The 17,205-nt window shown below is 37.9% G+C and overlaps 2 protein-coding genes and 2 long non-coding RNA genes across 4 annotated transcripts in view; 1 reads left to right on the top strand and 3 right to left on the bottom strand.

Moving 5' to 3' along the window:
- The window catches only part of LOC107665741 (uncharacterized), a 5,297-nt gene extending 4,611 nt beyond the window's left edge, over positions 1–686 (top strand). Inside the window, exon 2 of the long non-coding RNA XR_001631591.1 lies at positions 17–686. This is a non-coding gene — a long non-coding RNA (uncharacterized LOC107665741). The remainder of the gene's footprint in view (positions 1–16) is intronic.
- A 763-nt stretch (positions 687–1,449) lies between these two features.
- On the bottom strand, positions 1,450–4,352 carry LOC107665689 (caveolin-1-like). Its single transcript, XM_016456672.1, has 4 exons — positions 4,030–4,352; positions 3,231–3,398; positions 2,423–2,610; positions 1,450–2,294 (listed from the first exon to the last, which is right to left on the bottom strand). Exons 1-4 carry the CDS (start codon positions 4,063–4,065, stop codon positions 2,138–2,140), a joined length of 549 nt encoding a protein of 182 aa, XP_016312158.1. The 5' UTR covers positions 4,066–4,352; the 3' UTR covers positions 1,450–2,137.
- A 1,024-nt stretch (positions 4,353–5,376) lies between these two features.
- On the bottom strand, positions 5,377–5,894 carry LOC107665695 (uncharacterized). Its single transcript, XR_001631585.1, has 2 exons — positions 5,865–5,894; positions 5,377–5,780 (listed from the first exon to the last, which is right to left on the bottom strand). It is a non-coding gene; the product is annotated as an uncharacterized LOC107665695 (long non-coding RNA).
- Positions 5,895–6,363: 469 nt separating this feature from the next.
- LOC107665691 (caveolin-2-like) lies at positions 6,364–9,059 on the bottom strand. Its single transcript, XM_016456674.1, has 3 exons — positions 8,738–9,059; positions 7,850–8,037; positions 6,364–6,872 (listed from the first exon to the last, which is right to left on the bottom strand). The coding sequence occupies exons 1-3, from the start codon at positions 8,885–8,887 to the stop codon at positions 6,722–6,724; spliced, it is 489 nt and encodes a 162-aa protein (XP_016312160.1). The 5' UTR covers positions 8,888–9,059; the 3' UTR covers positions 6,364–6,721.
- Positions 9,060–17,205: the final 8,146 nt, after the last annotated feature.

The raw sequence follows: 17,205 nt of genomic DNA, 5'->3' as shown, positions 1-17,205 counted from the left end.
GACCGAATCAAAGCAGGTAGACAAAAGGTGAGAGAAGTGAGCTTAATATCATTACAAAATACTATAAACCCCACATAAGCAGCAGCCTCTGATGCTGGAAATGTTAGTTTGCTGCCAGTCCTTGCCAGTGTGTGTGTGTGTGTGTGTGTGTGTGTGTGTGTGTGTCTGACAGTGAATAAACAGAAAAGCAGACAGTTTTGTTTACGGGACGAAACTCCAAACCAAATGATTTCACTTCGTTCTGCAGAAACAGCATTTAAAAAAAAAATGCAAAAAACAAGTTCTTCATCTTCAAAGACGGCAAATAAAGTTTAAGTATATGTTAAGGCTGTGATAATGTGCTTAAAAAGTTCAATCTTCACGACCTGCTGGAAGACCTCGCTAGGTTGTTATCCTATAGTTGCTAGCTTCATGTGACGTCTCTCTGGAAGTTGTAAAGACATTCTCTGCCACTCAAAAAACTGTTGCCATGATGGCCAGTTCGAAGTGTTACATGTCAGAGCCAGGAACAGTCTCATTGTTAGTATATGCTGAGCTGGCAAAGGGTTCAGTGAGGGCACCTCTTTTGCCCGTGTTTGGGCCGTCCACAATATTCAGTGGCAACATGCAGTGTGACGGGCAGTCTTGACATCAGCAGGGCCACGCCTATTTTTTTATTCGTTCAGTTTCCCCCGAGGCCGTTCCCATAAAACATAAAACTTTTGGATTACATAAACCCTGGTGATGACACCAAAGGGTGATAGTACCCAAATGAAAGGACGAACATAGCAAAACTATTAGAATCTACTATATATTGTTTACACACCACAATGGAACTATTTTGGAACAGCTAAGTGGACGTGTCAATGAACAAAAGGGGACAAAAAACAAAACAAATTCACAGCCTTGTCCCAGCAGGCAAATCTTAAAGTTATAGTTCACGCTAAAATGAAAATTCAGACATTGTTTACTCAACCTCACATCTTTCCAAATGCATATACCTATGACTTTTCTGTTGAATACAAAGTAGAAAGTTTGAGAAATATTTAACATTAAATGTGCGGTCACATTTACTGTTGTTCAGCAAAATGTTGCGGCTGAAATCCAGTTATTTCAATAGGAATATATGCGATTGACTGGGAATTTCACAAAAGATTTCTCCCCGAATAAATTCAAGTTGGTCACGCAGATTTGCCGCATTCATAAACAGAAAGCTTCTTGGGTTCATACATCGCAACACTATTGACAATAAATTGTGCATGCTTTTTGCACACAAAGTTTTGCCAAAATTTCACTTATGTGACTGCATCTTAAAAATAACATGTTTATCTATTTTAAACTTTTACATTTTTGTTTTAAAATGTATATTTTATATTTATATTATATTCATATATTTATACGTATATATCCTATTTAAAGGAATAGTTCACCCAAAAATGAAAATGTTGTCATCATTTATTCACCCTCATGTCGTTCCAAACCTGTGTAAGTTTCTTTCTTGCTATGGAAGTCAATGGGGACCATCAACTGTTTGATAACCAGCAAGAAAGAAACTACAGATTTGGAAAGACATGAGGGTGAGTAAATGATGACAAAATTTCATTTTTGGGTGAACTACCCCTTTAATGATATTGACTACTGTCAAATTCCAAAAAAGCACCATTAAGGTACCATAAAAGTGGTTAATATGACTCATCCTCTATATTTCATATCACATGACTACAGTAGACTTGTGCACAAGTCACATGGATCACTTTTACGGTGGTTTCGGAGCGATGATCATGGAATGACACGAGGGTAAGTAAATAACAGAATTTACATTTTTGCATTAACTTCTCCTTTAAAAGTCAGGCTGAAACGGTATTCCAATGGTGATAAATGCTAACAAATGACAAAAAATTTGCATTTTTGACACACATCCGCTATACCCCAAGGACTCCAAAGCTGAGAGAAGACAAAGCTCATGGACAGGACAGAGACGGAGAGGAGAGTCTTATATAAGGGCCACCTAAATACAGTGCAACCCTCCATCTCTGTTCACTTTTTCTTTGCCCTCTTTTTTAGAGAGGTTACATTTGTTTTATCTTCCTGCATCGGACATTGGTTTCCATTCCCCCACCCCACCCAATCCCTCTGGCTCTTTTCCTTCTCCCTGTCCTTACACCACCTTGGTGGTGGTGACCCGGACGCTGCTGAAGCACTTTCCCATGGCTTCGAAGAGCGGGTCGCAGAAGGTGTGCACACAGATGGAGTAGACTCGACTGACACAGTGGATCTCGATTAGGTAGCTCTTCACGCAAGGCACCACCGCCCAGCTTATTCAAGAATAACTTTTAAATTATTATTGTTATTTCAAAATATATTAAATAATAAATATTTCATACACTATTTACAGAAAGAAATGTATATATATAATAAAAACGTTATATAACTGCAGAAATACAGCTGTATGATGAAGGAGAGGATGGCGAAGAAGATGCCCCATACCAGGGCGAGCGGGATGCCTACCAGGGCCGTCAGCAGCCTGTAGCACCAGTATTTGGTTACTGTGAAGGTGGTGAAGCTCGCTTTCCACACGCCGTCAAAGCTGTAGGTGCCAGCAGGCTCGGCGATCACATCCTCAAAGTCCACCTGGAGATGAAAGGGATTTCAGCATTATATCATTTTGTATCGGAATTGTTCAATTTTGTATTGGTATAATCAAAATAAAACTATTTTAATTTTGCACAACTGGTTTCCAACTAACCCATATTTTACAATATCATGATCAAAACTGTTTCTGAACATCCTTAATCTACTGCATGTCTTCTGCTTCCTGGTGGATTATCCATAATCTTAAGGTAGTACTGCTGCTTGCATTAATTGTTTCCAGTGCCACCGTGACAAACTGACCACTGACTCACCACTTATGTTACGAAGCCAAGCTTTCTGTTGAGCTATAATGCGAAACTATTACGATTTTTTAGCAGTATGCACGAATTGTAATGTTCTCCGAACATGTTTCTTAATATTAACAATAACATTTAATAATTATAATATTTAGACAATAATACAAACAGTTTGGCCTATTAATAAATTACATTTTGTAATTTGTATAAAATATCACATATGCATGCACTTGTTACATATTACGTTATACTATTGCTGCACTTATCTATACATGAGTCAATTTCTAAGTCTTTTATTATTATTCAAGTGACATAAAGTTTAAAAGTTGCATAAAGCAGAAAAAAGTTAATGGAATGACTTACCTTCACCACATCGGCATTTAAATGCTTTGGGTCCCGGTTGACCAGGTCAATCTCTTTGGTGTGGACATCCTGAAGTGTCTTTTCGTTGATGCTGTCGTTATCCATTTCTTTATTATTTGGTTTGTAAATGTTCCCCTGTTTCCTGATGAACGGTGAGTGAGCGTAGTCCTGCGGTTCCAAAGAAAACAGAAAATGAAGTTCATGAGCGTGGAGGGGAGACTGGTGCGCAACTCAGCACTGCCCTGGCATGGGATGGTTTTAAGCGGATAGAAATGAAGCACCACACCCCTCTGGAACACAGCGGAGCGACCCGCCGCACGGGGGCGCCATTTTACATTGTGCGCGTGCTCTTCTCTTATTCCACAGCAGAAAATACACTCGCAATTTAAAATATTTACCCGTTGGAACGTGTTTAAAATATGTTAGTTATTCTGAACTAAAAAAAAGTTCTTAAGAAGTAATTGCATTGCGCTTCGACAACATTATATTGGATTAGTGAACAGTTCATATTTTTGCTAATATTATTATTAGCTAATATTATGCGAAAGTGTGCATAAAGTGAACAATGGATGGGGACGTGCGGCTTGCCGTACAAATACATGCCAGAAAAAGATAAGACCTCAAATTAGTCAACATGCGCGGAAAAACGCCAGTTGTAGAGCAAGTGCCAACACACCGCTTTCATGTGATGATAATCCCCTAAAAGTGTTTGAGTAATAAGTAGCCAACTCAGCTAAAGGTTTATTGCATAAATGACTCAATAAAGCCTGAACTGAGGTAAAATAGGTGTCATTCTCACCTCTTCAGGTGCCCCGTCCTTGTATCCGCTAGTCATGCTGTCCCGTGCCTAAAGTGCATTCAGATGAGTGTGTGGAAACAAGACAATCAGTAGAGAGGAAGCTGTGTGGGAGGCGTGGGGATATTGCTTACAGTAGGAGAGTCCTTTCCCTTAAAACAGCCCTCTTTTCTGCATACTAAAGTCCAATAAAGCTTTTATCTACTGAGTCGTGTTTTATCTCTTCTGGAGTCTCTCATGGCATAAAGTGGGAGTTCCTCTCTCAGTCACCGAGGACTAGCTGTGTGTTCAATGAATGAGACTGAATCCCTCCATTAGCCTGCCACTCAGAGCTACGCAGTTAGTGGTTGGATATTTTTGACGTGATTTTTCCCAAATGGGAGGCATATTTGGGCACTGTACCAACTTCTTATGAACGAATCCCATGTACAGTACAGAAACATCCACTCGTTTTTCATTAGCAGTATTTTCCACTGTAATGTTACTGTAATGGTAAGTCATCACAATTAGGCTATAAAGCAACAAAATGGAGGAGGTAGGCTATGAGGATTGTGTAGTGACCAAAATTAAATGTTAAACAAATCAAACTAACTTATAATTTAGCTACTCAAGTAGCCAACCTACTATCTTACATCTAATGTGAATCTTGAGATGGTTTTCAAAAAAGTATTAAGTATGCTGAACACTTATTGGCTACTTTTCTCAGCCAACTTAACCACAAAAGTTTTAGTTCTGTGTGGAAATTCATACTGACTTGAGGTGTATATAAACCTGAAATGTGACTATTCTAAGGTTGGTTTGCATACCGAAATGTACCTCAAGGCAAGACTTGCACTTAGTTTGGAATGTTTTCAGCAACAATAACTCTGGTTTATCTCATATTTGTCCAACTTTACTATCATTTACTTTACTTATCTATATATTTTAGTGTGCATTTACTGTACCTAACAAGTATTTGTGTATCTAGGTCAGGTCCTGGCAAAGTGAGGGATGTGACAGGCAATGCAAAGTATGCAAAAAAACTACGACAGTGGTAAGGTCACTCACTGTAGCTCAGGTAAAAAGCAACACTTTTTTTTATAGTAAACCTATTCTACAAAGTCAAAATGCATAATGAAACATTTAATAAAATCTAGCTTTTAAGAGCTCAATAGAACACTTAGATCCTTCTACAAAAACATACACTTTATGCAGGTACACCGTTATCCTCGGGCATATCTGCTGCATTGAACATGTCACCCGGAGGACTTTTCTCAATGCACAAGACATTAAATCTCGTCAGGTTAACATTCCATGTGCCACACACTGATCTCCGTGGTATGGTCTCTCAGCAAAGAAAACAATCCATCCTTTAACTTCCAAAAATAATTTTATTTGCTGAACTGAGAGACATTTAGTTCTGTCTTTCATAAGCTGAGCTGTGTTCAGCATGTTTGCTACATGACATCATTCAACAGGGGCGAGGAAATGGCACCTGAGCCTCTAATGTTCCATTTCACAGTCAAATATTCCATTTAATATAACATATCATTATAAAAAGAAGTCATTAATACAGAAGAAAATGAAATGTGTTATATTTGTATAGAAATGCTCTTTATAATAGGAATGTACCTATAATAAATAGTTTATACACTGAAATGCCATCAAATCATTTAATTTACTCTTCTTGATAAATCATCTCCAAACAATATAAATATTAACTCAGAAATCGCACAACACTACAGCCCTATTGGAAGTAGTTGCATCATTTTTTCCTTACAAGCACATCATACGCTTATTGCAATATTATATTTACTGTAGTAGCACAATATCTTAAAGTAGTTCATCCTTAAATGAACATTTGTTGACACTTTACTCACTCTCAGGCAATCGAAGATGTAGATGAGTTTTCTCTTCCGAACAAATTTTGAGAAATTTAGCATTACTACTTGCTCACTAATGGATCCTCTGCAGTTAATGGGTGCCGTCAGAATGAGAGTCTAAACAGCTGATAAAAACATCACAATAATCCTCAAGACTTCAGTCTTTCAATTAATATCTTGTAAAGCAAAAAGCTGTGTGTTTGTAATAATTCCATATATTTGGAATGAATTGCAATATTATGGATTATGGTCTCATACTTTAGCCCGGAAGCAACTGTTTGAAGGTAAAAATGTCTTGATGAATTTATTACAAACATACAGCTTTTCACTTCACAAGACTTTAATAGATGGACTGGAGTCGTGTGGATTACTTGTGGATTATTGAGATGTTTTTATCAGCTGTTTGAACTCTCATTCTGACTGTACCCATTCACTGCAGAGGATCTATTGGTGAGCAAGCGATGTAATGCTAAATTTCTCCAAATCTTTTCTGATGAAGAAACAAACTCATCTACATCTTAGATGACCTGAGGGTGATTTCATTTTCAGCACATATTCATTTGAAAAGTCTTGCATTATATATATAACAAAAGCTTAATTAGACTTACATAACAGTACTGAAAAAGCATGTCAGCATTACGAGGCTGATGTGTCAGTGCCAAAACAATGGAATGAATATTGCAACTGTGCATTGAAATAAAAAAAACTTCTTTCTCTTCTCTGTGCTTCAGAAGTCAAGGATAAATAATCCTTCAGCTAATAATCCTCCAAAAGGAGGCCACAACATTGTGAGAAAGAGATTCTGCAACACTTCTCTGCTGAGTTAGATTTGCTCAGTTTTGCACAGTCTTTACATTAATGGACGACAAGCACCGTCCAATGCTGAAGAAGAACGGCACTATGAACATGTCCATCAGGCTGGTCCAGATCACGTGGATGGAGGGCAGTGTCATCATGCAGCCCTGGATCACTGGCATCACCACCCTGCGGAGGGAAAACAGCTTATCATCATATGGGCTGATATATAAGACTTACAGAACAATCATATCAAGGTGAAATTGTTCCTCTCTCTTTGTTCTGGGGTTAAAATATAGCCTGGAACATGTGTGAAGCATTAACCTTCATATCAGATGGTTCCGATAATCATCACCTTTGATATTGTTAACAGTCAGCACATATGCAAGATCTGTCAGTCAGCATGACTAGCCCATAACAAGCATCATTCATGTCTGTAACACCTTACATTTGCAAAATCATTTTAGCATGTTGCAATGCAATTGCTTAGATGTTCTAGGTGGTTGAAGTAAAAACAGCCCATTTCCAAGTCTTTTTGATAATTGCTTTCTTTTTTCGCTTGTTTTAGCATCTACCAGGGTACAATTTAAATGCAGACAAAAACACCTGTCTTCAACAAGCCACATAATTCGTCACCCAATATAGCACCTTACACTTGCAATATTCACCAAGTAGACTTCTCTTCTCCTTTTGAGCTACACTGACATCTTGACATTAGCCATCTTATCTGGCTAATTTGTCAGGTCTACTCATTCCTAAGCTAATGGGGTCACTCTGCTACTGCAGGGTTGTTAAGTTTACAAACATCCACATGTGCTAATATTTCACCTAAGGAACACTGACCCTGAAAATGCTCCTGATTTAAACTACACAAGGGTCAAGCGCCAAGTTTCTGCTTGCATGTGTCAAACCGTTAAGAGGCCGGAGAAAAACACATGACTAGAATGCTAACAATCCAGTGTGAGTTATGTGTGGATTTTTCCACCGTGGAAATGCAGGCCCACCTGTGCTCTGCAAAACCAATATGCAAGTCTTTCTCTGTGGTATTTTTTTAAATGCCAGTCTTTATCTAAGTGGGTAGTGGCCAAGGCAAATATTCTGCAATTGGGCTGTGGAAAATACAACAGAGAGCCATCAGCCTTCCCCAACAAGAAGCCTTTTCATACCAAATATGTATACAGCTGAGGATCCCGAAAACAATCCCTGCAATGAATGCCATGGGAATGGCCAGAAACGTGGTGAGGATCCGGTAGAAGATGAATTTCACCAGCTCAAACACAGCGTGACTGCTGATCCACACTCTGTCAAAGCTGTGCGTGGAGATGGGTTCAGCAATGATGTCTTCAAAACCAACCTGTGGAATCAAACACGAAATTAAAAAAATCAATAGTAAACAAACCCTTTAGACTATCAAATTAGCCCACATGTATAAAAAGAGAGCAAGTACCAAATTTATATTTGAACTACACATCCTTAAATCCAATAAAGTCTTAAAGTTTTATTTATTGTTTATTTTTATAATTGTTTTGTTTCTTTTGAACAAGAAACACATTAACCGGACAATTTAGTCAGAAACGCAAGTTATTAATACAAACATACCTGCAGCTGAATCACACCTGTGCTGATATTCAATGCAACAGTCTTGTGTGTGATATTAAGTATTTTATTTATTGTATTTTGTTACTATCGTTTATATTAAAACAATTGGCACCTTATATGTATTTTCTTCAGTCAGTGTTTTTTTTACCCTTGTGTGTGTATGTTAATGCAGTATTGTATGCAAAACAATTATGCCAAAAAAGTCCTTGAAATTGAATTGAAAAGAAAAGATGATCGTGCATGTGCAATATTCAAAGAAACAAACTCACTCCGAAAATGCATTAATGTGCACGTGAATGGCGGTGCGAGAAAACAATTCTCATCATACCGAAAGGAACTAATATGAGCACGTTGTTAGCGCTTATATCACTCATGTTTAGTCAGTTTTAGACGCAGGTATTTACAAATAAATGATAGTATGTCAGTGTTACTGTAAGTCTCGCGTTGTCACCTACCTGTAGGTGCGCGTTAATATCTTTAGGGTCTCTGTCCGGGACTTCTGAATACACGTGCGGTTTTCCCTCCAGTATAGGTTCAATCGATCTATTGAATTCATCCTCATCCATAATGACACTGGTTTCCATTTTTTCTTTTTCAAGCCCCATTTTTTGTTTGTTTTGGAGTTGCGCGGCGCGCACTGCTGTGTGTTGCGCCTGCTGTACGCGCACTGTGCGCTCAGGGCAGGACGCGTCCACGCCCCTCACGCGCAGACAAAACACACATCGGCACTCAATTCACTGCTCCAAACAAATGTGAACCAACTATAAGAAACATTTCAGGGATACATCTCTGTCTAGCCGTCCTTATCTTGACAAACTGTTTAAAGAAATAGAACTCAAGGAATGTTATCAGATTGTTATTGTTATTTCCTCTATAGACTATGGCCTGAACCTAGTTAGAGGATTAGAATATTTTTCTCAGGGGTTTCCTCACATTTTACAGATTCATTCATTCATTCATTTATAGTTTATTAATACAAAATGTTACAATTTTTAAAACTTCAAGCCGTGGCTAAATGTTGCTCTTCCACAGTTAGTTAATAGCTTTTCACTGGCTTCTTTGAACAGTGTTTTATTCTTTTTTACTATAAAAAGAAGATTCTTTACATACAGTAATGGCTCTATTTTGAACCAAGTAGTCCTGAAATTATTCTTTTTGTTTGAGCTTAGGGTTCTTTATTCTCGCCTTTTTGCTTTTTTAAATAAAAAATCCTAAAAATAAATTGAATTTATTATCCATGTTAGAGTTTTCAATTATTACTTGGGTTTAAACATAAAAAGCGAGGGTTTTGTATTTCTTAGAAACATTATTCCTACTTGAGAAGGCAGTATTTTTCATCTTTCAGACACAGTCGATGACTGTTAGTAGATAATTTGCCTGCCTTAACTTCAGACAATAGGCCACTCTCTGATACAGTGTTGGTCTTTGCCTTCCTATTTGACTTTTTAAAGAGACAGTTCACCCAAAAATGAAAATGTTGTCATTAAAAACCTAACTTTCTTTGTGCAAAATGCAAGGGTGATGCAACTGCCTTATATCATAATGGAAAAAGCCTCATTGAAATAATTGTATTCTTGAAAATAAAACCGTATTAATAGTTTAGCAAAATCTTGTATTATTTTTCTTATGTAAAATAATATTAAGCATGTTATATTAAAAATGTTAAAATAATACTTTAACAAAATTGCTTTACGTTTTTTTTGTACTTTTTGCCCACCAAATCAATGTAGTGCAACCAACAAAGCAGAAAAAAACATGAATTAACAATAAAAAAATTAAAAATACATTTAAATTTTTTAAAAATAAATAAATATATATTAAACATATATATGTTACATGTATGCCTTGTTTTCTGTTCTCTCCGTTGTGACCTAGTTTTCCTGAGTTGCCTGATTATGTCATTCAGTTCACCTGTTGTCTGTTCATCATCTCATTAGTTCCCTTTGTTTGGTTCATGCTTATAAGTCCTGAGTTCTCCGTTAGTCTTCATCCGTTCTCCATCTATATTAAGTTGGTTTCCGTGCCTGTTCTCCTGGATTTATCTGATTAGAAGACTTCTCGTTGATCTCCTTCATCTTCGTGCAGTTTGTATCACCAACGCGTGACAGAAGAACGGACCGACAACAGTTTTTTTTTGTTTTGTTCCCTTTTCCCCCACTCTTCGGTCACCATGGACATTCCTGCTGTGGCCCTGCTATGCCGCTGGAAGACCACACACGGGACTTTTTACATCTTGCATGCCTGACTCATTACCCTGATTGCTCGCTCTGACATGTTCTGACCAGGTGCGTGAGCCGGCAACATCGTCTGTTCACGAGGGAGTTTTGGTGGAGATCGAGGGCTTGGAGGGAAGCCACACTCCCGCCGCTGAGGGTGAGCTACAACTGGCCACTGGATATTATGAGGAACTAATGGACATTTTCCAAATGGACTGGTTTGGGGAGGTAATACCCAGTTCTCCTGAATCTCCTGTGTCTTCGCTGGTTCCGCCCAGCCCTGAATCTTCTGCATCTCCGCTGGTTCCGCCCAGCTCCTGTTCACTTGTGTTCCCTCCCAGCCTCCCTCTCCTGCCTCCTCTACAAAAACCAGCTAGTTCCTCAGTCTTATCTCCGCTGGTGCCTGTCAGTCCCTCAGCTCACCCTCAGTCAGCGCCATCTGGGCGCTCTGATCCACCTCGGGACTTTCAGTCTCCAGCTCCACCTAGGTGTGAGGATCCCCTGTCTCCGCCTCCAGCCTCCAAGTCCTGGACTCCACCTCGGTCCTTCGACCCCATCCTAGCTCCCTTGTCTCCATCATGGCCCGTCATCCCACTGGCTCCACCAGGCTTCCTCGTCCCTCCAGCTCCACCTTGGTCAGTGGTCGACCATCCGCCGCCTTGGGACTCCACTCCTCCGGCTTCACATCGTCACTCCGTCCCTCTGGCTCCTCCTTCCCTCCGGCTCCACCTTTGTCTTCAGTCGCTCCGGCTCTGCCGCGTTCTTCCGGATCCCTGCCTCCAACTTGGTCGCCTAAGCCATCAGCTCCGCCTTGGCCCTCCGGATCCTCGGTGTCGCCCTGGCTCTCCGTCTGTTCGGTCTCCACCTCCAGTGGCTCCGTCTCCATCGTTCGTCCCCAGGGTGTCGTCAAGGCCTTCTCCACCATGGCTCCTCCCTCCCTTGACTCCACCTTGGGGCCTCGTCCTGGCTGGTCTCTGGACCAACATCTGGCTCCTCCTGCTCCTGGCTTCCCCTTGGCTCCTCCCACCCTCCACTCCCCCTTAGACTTTTTTGGACTATTTTAGTTTCTGCCTTTCTCCTGCTCCACGCCCTCCTCCAGAGCACCCACCCTCCCTCCTCAGTTGGACTTCGTTACGGCGCAGGGACGTGCCTTCTCGGGAGGGGCGAACTGTTACATGTATGCCTTATTTTCTGTTCTCTCCATTGTGACCTAGTTTTCCTGAGTTGCCTGATTATGTCATTCAGTTCACCTGTTGTCTGTAATCATCTCATTAGTTCCCTTTGTTTGGTTCCTGCTTATAAGTCCTCAGTTCTCCATTAGTCTTTGTCCATTCTCTGTCTATGTTAAGTTGGTTTCCGTGCCTGTTCTCCTGGATTTATCTGATTAAAAGACTTCTCGTTGATCTCCTTCATCTTCGTGCAGTTTGTATCACCAACGCGTGACAATATGTACAACACTGGTGATTTTTCACGATTCAGATTTCTGTCTGTGGAACACTAAAAAAGACGTTTAGTAAAATGTCCAAGCTGTCCTTTTCCACAGTTAAAGTGGATGGTGACCAGCCTGGGCTGCGTTTCCCAGTTGAGCTAATTTGATCGTAGCTCCATTGGTGGCAATGGGTCTACGATGTACTTAGACTTATGATGCTTTTGGGAAATGCAGCCCTGGTCATTCTGCTAAACATCTTCTCTTGAATAGCACTGCAGATTTTATAATTCTTACCAAATGTCTGAATATAATGATGATCTCTATAACTAGAAGGAATGAAGGGAGTTCCACTGGAGCTGATACACACATAAACAACAAACTCATTGTGTTGTAACAGTCAGGAGGAAAAGGGGAGAGGCCACGGTGGCTCATAACAGCGGAGCAAAAGCACAACAGTGGGAGTGAAAAGCACATTCTACCCACAAGGACATGCACAATACAGGCCATAATCCCTATGGATAAACACACAGCTGATTTCCAACAGCACAGCAAAGATGCCCAGACCTTTCCCTCTGCGTGTGTTTGAAGTGGTGATCAAACGTTGTCAGCATCATGAACTACCACTATGATCTCTACTTTGATGTGGGTGCACTATATATTTTTTCTCTGATTTAAATTGTGAAACAGAGCAATCAGACTTCACTGCTAAACTCTTCATTCAAGGTATCAAGTACTGTAATCTGTGATGAAGGGTTTAGCAGGCAAGTCTGATTGATCTATTCTGGTGCAAGTTCAACAGTCTTTCCCTCGAGGACACGGGACCTGCCCAACAAGCTACTGGAAACAAAGTAATAAAACCAATATACAGTGGGTACGGAAAGTATTCAGACCCCCTTCAATAATACTTAGGACCATGTGATATTTCAGTTTTTCTTTTTTAATAAATCTGCAAAAATGTCAACGATTCTGTGTTTTTCTGTCAATATGGGGTGCTGTGTGTACATTAATGAGGAAAAAAAATTAACTTAAATGATTTTAGCGAATGGCTGCAATATAACAAAGAGTGAAAAATTGAAGGGGGTCTGAATACTTTCCGTACCCACTGTATGTCATTTTTATGACAACTGAGCAGGTGAATGACAGCTGCCTTTGTAAGACTGCATTTGGTTGAGCTATATCTCACAAAACTGAAAATGATTAGCTCTGGTAATTAGCTATTGCTAGAAAAAGTAAAGCTGTTAAAACACAAGTACTCACATGATTACTATTTTAGGTACTATGGTAAATGGGTCAATGGCATTATATATATATATAATTTTTGTGGGGAGCATAAAGTCATGTGAAGGTGATACAACTGCCCTGCATGATATCATAATAGAAAAGACTAATTTAAATAATTACATTATTAAAATAAAAAAAATGAACCAAACTTTACTTTTTAGGTAAAAAAATTATATTAATTATATTAAATATTATTATATATTAACTAAAACAAAAACAATTCTAAAAAAATATGTCATTGCTTATATAAAAAAAATAAAAAAAATAAAATGAAATTCAGCCAAATCTAAGTCATGTGGTGCACCCAAAATGTAGGGTAAAATAAATAAATAAAAAAAGAAACAGAAAATCTCATTACGAGACCACTGTAGATCCTCATGACTATGTTTCAAATTCAATCATCTCTTAAAATATCACATAATTTGATGTTTTAATAACAAGGCAATGTTAGTTCAGATAGTAAAATGTCATGTGGTGCAACTCTAAAAAAAAAATTATATTTATAAATAAATAAATATATATATAAAATAATGATTCAGATGTGTACACTCACATATACTCAGGGTGTAAGGAAAACTCTTGAGAAACAAACAGTGCAGGAGATTATTGATGAATTAACTAAAGGTCACATTCCATGGTCCTGTCTGTGATCTAATTCTACCTGCAGAAAAACAATGATATGAGCACAATGATATCAGATGGGACTTCCTGACAGTCACCTCATCTGCTAAGGCTCTCAGCTCTGTGAATACCGGCACATCATAATAAACCATGACATGCAGTAATCGTGAGAATCAGCCCATAGCAATCCTTCTCTATTGTCATCAGCCTGCAAGTCTGGGACAGCACACTTTCACAAGCAGTAGAGTACAATTGTTTAGAGTGAACATTACAGAAAAAACATTCCTGGCTCTTACTTGTAGAGTAAACAGAGTTTTGGTGGTCATGAATATATGATTAAATGAGGTCGCTTTTCCTTTCTTGTTCTAGACTGCTATTTTGTTCTGGTGTAAAGGACTAACAAGAGCTTACTGGCAGGGAATTGGCAATCAAAACAGAAGATTTCAATTAAAGTCTTCAGCAGAAGGAAACAAAAGTTTGGGAACGGCACGTGCTTTATATCATAGCACTGATGAAAGTTTTTGCTTTAACATTGCATAACTTTCAGACATAAAAGCGGCCTTTGTTTTGCCATTGACTGCTTATAAAGACCGAACTTAAATCAACTTAAGGAAATGAAAGTAGACTAGAGAGAATACATTAGCCTTCATGCTCTCTGCCAGCATGTACCTTTGTCTATACAGATCAAATTTAGGCATTGTAACTTCTCCAAGCACAATAAACCTGTCAAAAACAACCAATCTGTTCATCTGTACCCACATTGCTCTGTGTTTGTGAACACCACTGGCTGAAGGTGTGGTGAACACATCGGGGATCCGCCCAGAGCCCGAGGCCGTGTTAGTCGATGCAGTATTTGCACTTTGCGGGAAGAGATAAATACGTTTTTCCATTTGTACTAACTATGGAGCAGCTTTTGCAGTGGTGCTGCATGAACAAGCCCGAGTCCTTACAAGCTTCAATCCTCCAGTTCTGACACAGTTACCCAGTCACACACGGTGGGATATTCATCTCCATCACATGACAGACCCCTCAAACCATTTTCCAGCATAGTTTAGATCAGGTAGATGAGTGTATCAGATCCTGCATACCGGTGCTGTTACTCAACAGCTTCAGGTGTGCTTTTTCCCTTTATTTTGAGCCAAGTCTGGAAATGTTGGCCAGTGATCTTGCTTCATGCACATCTATTAAGTTTATAAGCTGCCCTAGTGATAAACATGGTATCAATTCAAAGTTGTAAGCTTCTAGATGATTTATACATTGCCTTTTTTTTAAGTACGTTTTTATGTCACCTCATGAAAACAGTGTAAGACAATGTCTTAATGCACTGGACTCACAATTTTAAGAAATCACATTAGTTATTTATCACTTTATCACGTTGGCTGAACATAGGAGTGTATTTTAAGTCCCAATTAAAAAAAAATTTTAACATCTATTTTAATGTTAAATATTAATATGTATTTCTTATTTTAAAGTGTAAAAGTAAAACTTAAAAAAAAATAAAATAATAATAATTAAAAATGTCCTTTTCTCTAATTGTTTTTCTAAACATCTTTTCTTGTGAATATTCTTTTTAATTGTAATCATTTCATGTTTTTTTTTCAAAGTGTGTCCTCAATGTCAATTTCCATATTGTTACTACATGTCTGAATATACTTATTTTCTTACTGTATGTAGTATGGAAAATAATTAGTCCAGAATGAGTAGTATGTCCGAATATGCATCTTAAACACCGGATGTGGCGCGGCTGATATCAGGTCACATGAAAATTCCAAAATTGCAACATCCTCCCCCAGGAAGTGACATCATTTCTACATAAAAACACAACTATCTAAAAGTAAATAAATCTTGCACAGTTAAATTAATTGCACACTAACCCCATTAAATATAATTTAAGAAACTTAAAATATTTTTTAATTATTAAATAAATTTGATAATATAGTTTTCATCTTTACACACACATACTTACATGATCTGAAACATTAAAGTGTGACGAACATGCAAAAAAATAAGAAATCAGGATGGGGGCCAACACTTTTTCACACCACTGTATATCATATTATAATCTATATATAATTATAATCTATTTTAAGGTGCATCAGTCCTTTAATCTGTTCCTATTTTTAGTGGATGACTAAGACAGACAGTCTTCACTATTTATGTTCATTCATGCAGGGCTAATGTGCATTATGTCACTGTCATATTCAGGCCAGAAAATGACAAACATGGAGGAATGTGCAACAGCTCAAGATGTAAAAAGCTCCACAACAGCACTAGTGGTATGATAATAGCGATCAAATATAAGATTTCAAAAAATAAAATAAAATAACTATTAAAAAACCCTTCCTTTATTAAATGTAAGCTTGAATATATACAGTGTATGCTTATACATATAATAATAACCAGAGATGGGTAGTAACTGATTATATGTAATCTGGATTACGTAATCAGATTCCAAAAATCAAGTACTCGTAATTAGAGTATATTACATTTTATAATGCTTATAATCAGATTACAGTTACTTTTTATGGATTACATATTATTCACGCAACGGCAATCAGTAAATAATTCACTGATTCTCCCTAATTCTTCTTTTAAATGGATTCCCAAATGTTTTTGTCAGCCAAAACCACTTTGACATCAAAATATTTTCTTGAAATATCTCTGAGTAAGTAAATATTTCAATAATTTAACAACACATTTGCATATTTACAGTTCGATGTTGCTTAATGGTCACATTGGCATGCAGGTAAACAAATTAAATATTTCTGTTTTTAGTGTTTAATTAATGATAAGCATTTTTATCGACTCACAAACCCACTGCAGTTCTAACATTAAGCCTAGTTTGGGAAACCCTGGTTTAATGTAATGTTTAATGCATTTTATGATGTTGATATCAAAAAATGGAATGTATTTTCTTTCGCTTTGCTTTTTTATATCAATGTGGCACATTCAATGGTAAGTTTAAAACAAATTAGATAAAAACGTAATCTAAAAGTAATCTGAAGTCAGAATACAATACATATAATGAGTAACCTAGATTATGTAACTAACTACAGTTTTCATCATGTAATGTGTAATCAGTAATGGATTACAATTTGTAAGTAATCAGCTCTGAATAGTATGTATAAGTATCTTGCATATATATTAATTTACAAGCTAATTCACCAATGCAGAATGAAAGTGTCCTGGTTTCAACTCTGCCCTCACGAACTTATTTCCACTTCCACTGGTCTACATTGCACCATTTCTAAAAAGGTACTGAGTGTAATGATGCTAAAATTTAAGATAGAAGTTGACTGAGAGATTAAAGCCCGATAAACTTCTTATATATATAAATATATATATATATATATATATATATATATATATACACAGT

The sequence above is a fragment of the Sinocyclocheilus anshuiensis genome, unplaced genomic scaffold (genome assembly GCF_001515605.1).
Source record: "Sinocyclocheilus anshuiensis isolate Anshui unplaced genomic scaffold, SAMN03320099.WGS_v1.1 scaffold840, whole genome shotgun sequence".
NCBI classification, from domain to species: domain Eukaryota; kingdom Metazoa; phylum Chordata; class Actinopteri; order Cypriniformes; family Cyprinidae; genus Sinocyclocheilus; species Sinocyclocheilus anshuiensis.
Note: the sequence above shows the minus strand (reverse complement) of the source record. Positions and strands in the feature narration are given on the sequence as shown.

Coding starts and splice junctions, on each gene's coding strand:
- LOC107665691 (XM_016456674.1), bottom strand. CDS start 8,887: ATGGGGCTTGAAAAAGAAAAAATGGAAACCAGTGTCATTATGGATGAG. Junction 8,038..8,737: donor ATATTAACGCGCACCTACAG/GTAGGTGACAAC, acceptor TTGATTCCACAG/GTTGGTTTTGAAGACATCAT. Junction 6,873..7,849: donor CTCAGCTGTATACATATTTG/GTATGAAAAGGC, acceptor TTCCCTCCGCAG/GGTGGTGATGCCAGTGATCC.
- LOC107665689 (XM_016456672.1), bottom strand. CDS start 4,065: ATGACTAGCGGATACAAGGACGGGGCACCTGAAGAG. Junction 3,399..4,029: donor AGGACGGGGCACCTGAAGAG/GTGAGAATGACA, acceptor TTGGAACCGCAG/GACTACGCTCACTCACCGTT. Junction 2,295..2,422: donor CTCTCCTTCATCATACAGCT/GTATTTCTGCAG, acceptor TTCTTGAATAAG/CTGGGCGGTGGTGCCTTGCG.